The sequence below is a fragment of the Vanellus vanellus genome, assembly GCF_965231255.1.
Source record: "Vanellus vanellus genome assembly, chromosome: 15".
NCBI classification, from domain to species: Eukaryota; Metazoa; Chordata; class Aves; order Charadriiformes; family Charadriidae; genus Vanellus; species Vanellus vanellus.
This window is the reverse complement of record NC_138920.1, coordinates 14,364,389-14,371,812: the sequence shown is the minus strand read 5'-3', so window position 1 is coordinate 14,371,812 and position 7,424 is coordinate 14,364,389. Positions and strand designations below refer to the sequence as shown.

The 7,424-nt window shown below is 42.1% G+C and overlaps 1 protein-coding gene across 1 annotated transcript in view; it reads right to left on the bottom strand.

Annotated features, from left to right (window-relative positions):
- Nucleotides 1-3,654: 3,654 nt before the first annotated feature.
- The window catches only part of DNAJC5 (DnaJ heat shock protein family (Hsp40) member C5), a 29,532-nt gene continuing 25,762 nt past the window's right edge, over nucleotides 3,655-7,424 (bottom strand). The window contains exons 4-6 of the mRNA XM_082491004.1: nucleotides 6,998-7,211; nucleotides 5,207-5,378; nucleotides 3,655-4,458 (exon numbers count right to left, since the gene is read on the bottom strand). Coding sequence (XP_082347130.1) covers nucleotides 4,355-4,458; nucleotides 5,207-5,378; nucleotides 6,998-7,211 — 490 coding nt within the window. The 3' untranslated portion in view covers nucleotides 3,655-4,354. The remainder of the gene's footprint in view (nucleotides 4,459-5,206; nucleotides 5,379-6,997; nucleotides 7,212-7,424) is intronic.

Below are 7,424 nucleotides of genomic sequence, written 5' to 3'. Positions count from 1 at the left end.
GAAGGGGGTTCGAGAACTGTACTCCCACAGGCGACCACAGCGCGGCCGAGGGACTCGGTGTTTCTCCGTAACTCGGTGTTTCTCCGTCAACCTTCCTCCTCAGCAGACGTCCCTGTTCTGACCGCAGGCTGCACTCACCCAAATCTCGAAGAGCATCACATTTGTAAGAACACCATGAGCACTAATATCTAAAGCAGTTTAAAAATATTACAAATCTAAAAAAGAAGACCGAAAAGGTAACATGGCTCTAAAACATCACTGCATGGAATCAGCAGAAATCTACACCCTAGCGGACGCCACGGAGGTTTACATAAACAAATTTATATACAGATAAATACTTAAGAATTTCCTACAAACATCACTAACAAAATGAAACTGGCATTTAATGGGTGCAATGCCCCTTCATTCACTTCAAGTGAAGCGTACAATTCCTTGTACTACAGTGCGTTGGGGATTTGCCCATTCCCCGGGGTGGACGGGGCACCGCAGGTCCAGCACCACCTCCTTCTCCAGCAGCTCTGCGGTGGCCGGGAGGAGATGGTACCTGAGCCCTCTCTGCAGCGAGGCAGTAGCTTTCCCTGCTCACCCTTAAGCTACGAATGGCTCTCCACGCAACACGGCTCGGGAATAAAGTCAGTGGTCCTTAACGCCAGCCAGAGGAAGCTCTCCAGATCAGATTCTCCCCGATACTCCTCCTCGTCAGGAAGAGCTACAAGTGCTAAGAAAATTGGTGCCGAAGAGGTTGGATGAGCTAGACGGAGGTGGCCAAACTACTGAAACGGAGGTCTCAGGCAACTTGTAAAAAATGATATAACTTTAAAAATAAAAATAATCAAAGCTCAAGTTTTAATTCTGGCAACACACTGAACAGGGATCAACAGTGCTCAGGTTTAATTTTGGAAGGAAACATTCTGCATGTCAGCCAGGTAACAAGGTGCTGTGCCTGCAACTGCTACTGCAGCTCTGGTGGGGACACGCAGCTCCAGCTGCCCAAGCTCAGAACTGCTGAGGGATCTTCCGCACCTGATTTTTAACCATTATTTCCAATACAACTTTGCATTCACTGGGATTCAACTTGGCCATTTTGAAGTGCAACTCGTGTTAGAGCCCAGGACGCTCCTGTACCTTACCTACAAGAGCAGAAAATGGGCATTAACCTACTTATATCCCTATTACACAAGTTTTGTTTTAATGAAGCAATGTTTAAATAGCTTTCTTAGATAGTTCAAGAAGAACTACATTAATACACAATAATCTTAAATTCAGAGATTATAGAGTACCATGGGCAAACTTAAAACAGTTTCAAAACCCATGAATATTCATCTGGAGATGTGTTTTCCCATCAGTCCCTGTAACTGGGATCTCAGAGTAGTTTCCCTTGGAGCATCTGACACATCATTCTGGCATATAACAGCATACAGACTAATTTACTATTCACACGCCACCCACAGACACAGCCGAAAGGAACGCGGTCTCTCTCAAACTCATGCCTTGCTAAGCGGAGATCTAAACCAGCAAATTTATCCTGGATGTCACCTTTTCCCAAGCAGCACGGAAGACGGATAACTGTATCGCCTCTAATCCTCATGTGCTGCCCACACTTCAGTTCTGATGTCAGGAGCCTGCAGAGCGACTCCGGTGCGTTATACACCTCCCCGGAGCCACAACCTCCTGCCAGCCTTTCTACTGCAGTGGAAGTAGCCCAGAGGGGTTAAGAAATAGAGTATTATGTCAAATTAACACCGACAACCAGCCCCCAGCGTCAGGGGTCACAGCTGCTCTGCAGTGGAGCACCAACCGAAACGACTGGCTTTGTGTTACCCGTCTAGATGATCACGGGGACAGGGAGTATGACAAACCACAGCAAACGGAAACAGCCTTTTCCTCGCTCTACCGAGTCACTCCGATCAACTACACCCATTTGAAAAGCCAAAAAAACCCAAACCCTAACACTTTTGCTTTTTAACTAAGAACATAATTTGCACAGATAAGGGTAATTTTAACCAGTGAGTTTCTAGGGAACAAAGCCTGCAGATATCCAAACATATTCCAAAGTGCAATTCCATATCAAGAACAGGCTTCAGGCAAAATCTACAAGGACAGCCAATGTGACGTTATTTTTTTAAGCCTAAAAATTGCTTATGTTCCAAGGGGTCAAACAAAGACTTTAATTAAATAAGGACCTCAAGCCAAAACATACACGACTGTCCTCAAGGCCACCCAAGAGAGCTTCCCAGCCAGAAAAAGTTAAAAGCATCTTCCAATAAACCACCGAATTTCCTGTCTAGAAGGCCTATCAATGAGGAAGAAATGACTTAACAAGTGTGCTACTGAAATCTAGGCAGTTAATTAAAAGTAACATTTCTTTGGGGATTTTGGGGACCTGACGTGGTATCACAAGCATGCTTATTTGCAACAAGCTCACATGCAGGCAGCAAACGTGTGCTTGTACCAACAGCTACAGGGAAGTCTGACTTTGCAAACATCCCTCGCTTAGTATTGAGACCATGTTAACATTTTCTTCTACCCAGCACGTTTAACATGGCGTCATGTCAGATTTTATGTGCTCCATCATTCTCAGCTCATGCAAAGATAGCGTGAAAATATGTTCAGACCGATTCTCTGACAGGAGAGTCCCCTTCATTCTCTGATGGTTTTCTTACAGACCGACAGCGCTTTTCTTTGATGGTTTTCTTACGGACCGACAGTGCTTTTCCCCGTTCAAAAGTAACACCGGGATCTTGTAACAGAGCAGCACGACAGACCTTCAGAGCAAACACCGGGCGGAAGGCTGTAAATAGCCTCTCAACAGAAACAGGTGAAAAAAATGAAAAGGAGAGCTAGGGGATACAAAGGACAGTAGAGGCATTGTGATATAAAACGGTAAAGATCAAAGTTAAAGAGGCTGTAATTAACCGCTGAAAGTGCCGAGTGTAGGTTCTCTGGTAGCCATTCTAGATCCTGACTCCGTATCAGCTAAAGCAAGATTATTAACAACAAAACATACCAGCAATTCAGCAACTGCCTAAAATGCTTTTTTAAGTAACATCTCAATAAAGCACAGTTTCTAGAGCAGTATTCAAACATGATTTGGTTTCAAAATAGTACAGGAAACCTTTCAATGGTTTCCCCACAGTTGTTCTGAGGAAAAGAAAAACACTGGTGTAAACAAGTCTAAATGCAAGACAATGTGCAAATTATACAATATAAACACAAAGAAAGGTGTTTTGTTCTTAAAAATCCATTTAAGTACTCCACAAAGATGTTCATGAGAAAATTAAAGGGCTAGTGTATTATAAAAGCTTTAAAAAAAGACACATAATACCCCATTTGTCTATTAAAATCTCAAATTATTAGAACAAATTTTTAAAAACCGAATTTTTTGAAACATTTACACTGTTGCCTACTGTCCGCGTTTTACCCACTTGCTCAGTGAAAACCAATTAACCAGTTTCACTTTAAGATTCTCATGCGTTCAAAAAGCTGCACTATTTGGTCTTTAGCGTTTCAGGAAAATGACTGAACCCAAACCAAAACAGAATTGTGCTTGAAGTTAAAATCCCACCGCCACCACCAAATAAGCCCGTTCACAGTTGGTTTTGTGACAAACTACAGTTTGCGGTTACATTGTCGCTGAGGATCACCTTACACGTAAAGAGCTGTTCATCAATTTACTGTTCAAAGATTGGAAACTCTCCCTTCTTATTTTTTCAAGGTAGATTTATTTAAGCTGAAAACCAGCATTAAAGAGAATTCCAGCTCTGCAGGACTGGCATTTTTTGGTTCTTGGCTTTGTAAACTTGCTTAGCTAACAACGCAGGAATAGGAGGAGGAATAAAGGAATTGGTTTGTTGCACTCAAATGAAAATCGTGAACTTTTAAAGGTCTTCAACAGCTCAGCTGCATGGAAGAATAGTGGCTTCTGTGAAACTTTTTTCTTTTCAAATCTCATTTTTAGGCCAGTACCACTGCTTAAAATGCAGAATGTCTCCATCACACTTATATTGTGACAACTCAATACATTACACCACAGACATTTAACGTAACTCCATACATGCTATAAAAAAAAAAAAAACAAACAAAAAGAAAAAGAAAGGAAACAAATAAGACCGTAGCTAAACTGCTTTAAATACTGCATGCTACAGCACTTCACGTATCATCAAGATACGACACTGAAAGGTGACAAAAGGCTGAAGGGATTACAAAATACTTTTGGCAGGTTGGAAAGCTGCCTTCTTACTGTAACAGAATTATTCCCCCTCCCCATTCTCTACTTCTAATGTTCATGATTCTAGTGTTGAGTTGGCCATGTAATTTTTTTTTTTATCCATTCTAATTATAGTGTTTCCTTAACTTAATTAAATCCATCAGTGTGGTAGCTGGGGTGAGAGTCAGCTGTGAGCTGGGTCGTCTCTGTGGCTGATGCTGGCTGTATCACAATAGGTGCGTCTGAGGCCTCTGGAAAGCGAAGACAAAAGGCTTAGCACACCAAGGGGAAAAAAACACAGCATCGTATGTTTTGGCAAACATAAGTTACGTCTCCCTACAACACTTTGATAACACAAATTTACACTTCTCTACGAGCATGATGTTAATTTACTATTAATTTACCATTCGACCCAAGCCAACATCTAGAACACTTATTTCCTTCTTCACGTAAGAGAAGCTGATCCTCGTCCGTCATTCAGCAATGCCCATTGAAAACATGATGAGAGCATACACAAGGCTCTACAGTTTTTTAAATTACTGGTTTAATTGTACAGAAATAGCATTATATCTTCATAAACAGTATTAGATGTAGCTACTAGGGTAGTAGTCCCATTTCCTTTAAGCCTGTGATGCAGTTAAGAAAACTGCTTTGACACTCCCCATCCTTTGGGGTAAAAGAGCCCCTTTCTAGAATCACTCGTGTCCGGCTGGTACGTTACTCCAGCGACGTGGGAAGGAAGCTAAACGATGGTCACCTCCTGCTCTGAAACCAACCCCACCAAGTTCAGTGAAAACCCTCTGGGAGTTTTCGGCAGCTGTATCTCCGGTGTTAGCATTACCCATGTAACACTCATGCCACAAGTACCCCCTGAACATCACCTACAATCAGAGACCTCTGCTGATGTCTACAAAGCAAGTGCTGCTCCTTAACCTGCATAATAAGCACTCACGCAGAGACTGATGGTGATTCTTGAAATCTCACAGTGTTTTTACCTACCCCTTTCATCTGACTGCAACTGTGCCTCCAAGTCCTCTGGAGAGACGTAGTATTCCTGCTCTTCACCTTCAGGAGGTTTAGGTTTACACTTCCCACAGCAACAATTACAGCAGCAGCACAGACAGCAACAGCAATAGCAGCCTGTGATGAGCCCACAGAACACAAACAAGGCCTGCAGAGGACAGAAGACAAAGAAATATTCATAACCTGTGCCTACCACGCCACGATCACCGAGTCTGTGAGACTCAGATACGGAAACCAGAGACCAAAAACACAGCAGTGTAGAGACAGAACTTACTAGCTACAGTTTGCTACTTCATCACCAAGAAATGTTTAAAAACATGTGCAAAACTGGCTACGGCTCTCAGCATTTTACACCAAGGTGATTACCGCCACCCTGGTTTACTTGAAGAATTCCTATAATTTAGGTTTAAGCGGACTATTCTGCCACATCTGGAAGAAGATACAAGTCTAAGAAGTGCACCTGTATTAAAATCCAGAGGTAAAATAGTTTAGGACAGATTGTAGCTTGCATAAATAACCCTGGAAAAGACACTAGCTACTTGACGTACAGGTCGCAATGCACCGACAGCGGGGACTTCGACCTACCCAAGGCTGTCGGCATGGCTGCAAAGCTCACCATACTGAAGTTCGGGCTGCTGAGGTTAGATGCTACCAACATCTGAGCCAGGCAGGTGCTTATCACAGTGACAACAGGCAAAGTTAAAATTTTCATATAGGTGGCTGAGTAATTGTTTGAAAAAAATGACTTCAAAAACAGCAAAGCAGCACGGGGATATTCCTATTCTCTCGCTGCAGGGGAATCAAGAGATGGAGACCATGCTGGCCAAGGGTAGAAAAATGACCCCATGACACGAAATGCCAAGACTAGGAAGGTTTTAATCGGCCACAAAGCACTGTGAACAACATCAGGCCACTGCATAAGTAAGTTGGTGCAGTTATGATTTCACACTTCAGTTTCATAGTCACGCTGGCTTTACTTTCTGTGCAAGCAGACTGCGATCCCATGAACTCTGAAATGCAAAAGCCTGCACAATTTCAGTATGAGAAATGTGTAAGGTGAAACATATAGGGGTTTTGCACTTTTGAGTAAAAGCGGTGATTTTAAAACGTATTACTTAAAAAGATAGAAGCATATTATGCTTAAAAGTAATACGAGTCCAGTAAATATAGTAATTCCTTATTATTGGCAGAAGACTCCCAGGAGGAGTCTACACAATAATTGTTCCATCTACTGCATGCATGCAATAAGCTGCTGGAAAGGATTTGTGAGGAAACAGGAGCTCGCAGTGTAATTTTGGTATATTGGTGATCCTCTTTCTGCTGCACAAAACCACCAAGGATGGGCAAGTGAACAAATAACCTGGAGTGTCTCAAATCAGAGAACAGCTGACGAAGCGGCATTCATTCAGTAAGTTTGTAAGCATACTTCTGAAAAGGATCTCCTGTGTGAGCTCAAGCTCACAATCAAGCTCCTTTTATAAAATCATTTAGCAGATATTACTGAAGAGAATACCCCCCAAACCCTCATCACTTTTAGAAGGGTCTACGGTCTCTCAGTAATGCAAGTCTTTCTCATTAGGCCCATATCACTGAAAGAAAATAGAAAAGTACTTCTGGAGATTGCAAAACAGGAAGAGAAGGTTAAATTACCAGTTGTCAGAGATTCAGCAATTTCCAAAAGTAAAACTGAGCAACAATTATCAAACGGAGCTTTTTAAGAGTTTTAAACACTAACCCAGAACAACTTCTCTTTGCACTTTTCTTTACCTTTGCCCACCAGCTGGATAGCACGAAGTATGTGTTCACATTTTCTTCACCAAACTGTTCCGCTACATACAGACCCAGGGAACCATACTTATCATAAATGTTTCGCTTTGTGGCATCGGTCAATATTGCATGTGCATTATTGATCTCTTTAAATTTTTCTGCTGCCTCTGGATTATCAGGGTTTTTATCAGGATGATATTTCAATGCAAGTTTCCTGCAGAAAGAAAAGAGAGTTCGTTATAGGTTAAAAACGGGGATTTGGGTTCCTGTTTTTTGATATTTTTTTTTAATGCCGTAGCCTGTCACTCAAGAGAGACTTTCAAGTTCCAGCTGGTTTCCTTCATCTGTGATTCAACTTCCCTGATGACTCTTCCTTAGATGATATCAAAAGGCCACAGCACTGTCTAGCTTAGTTCACAGGACTGAC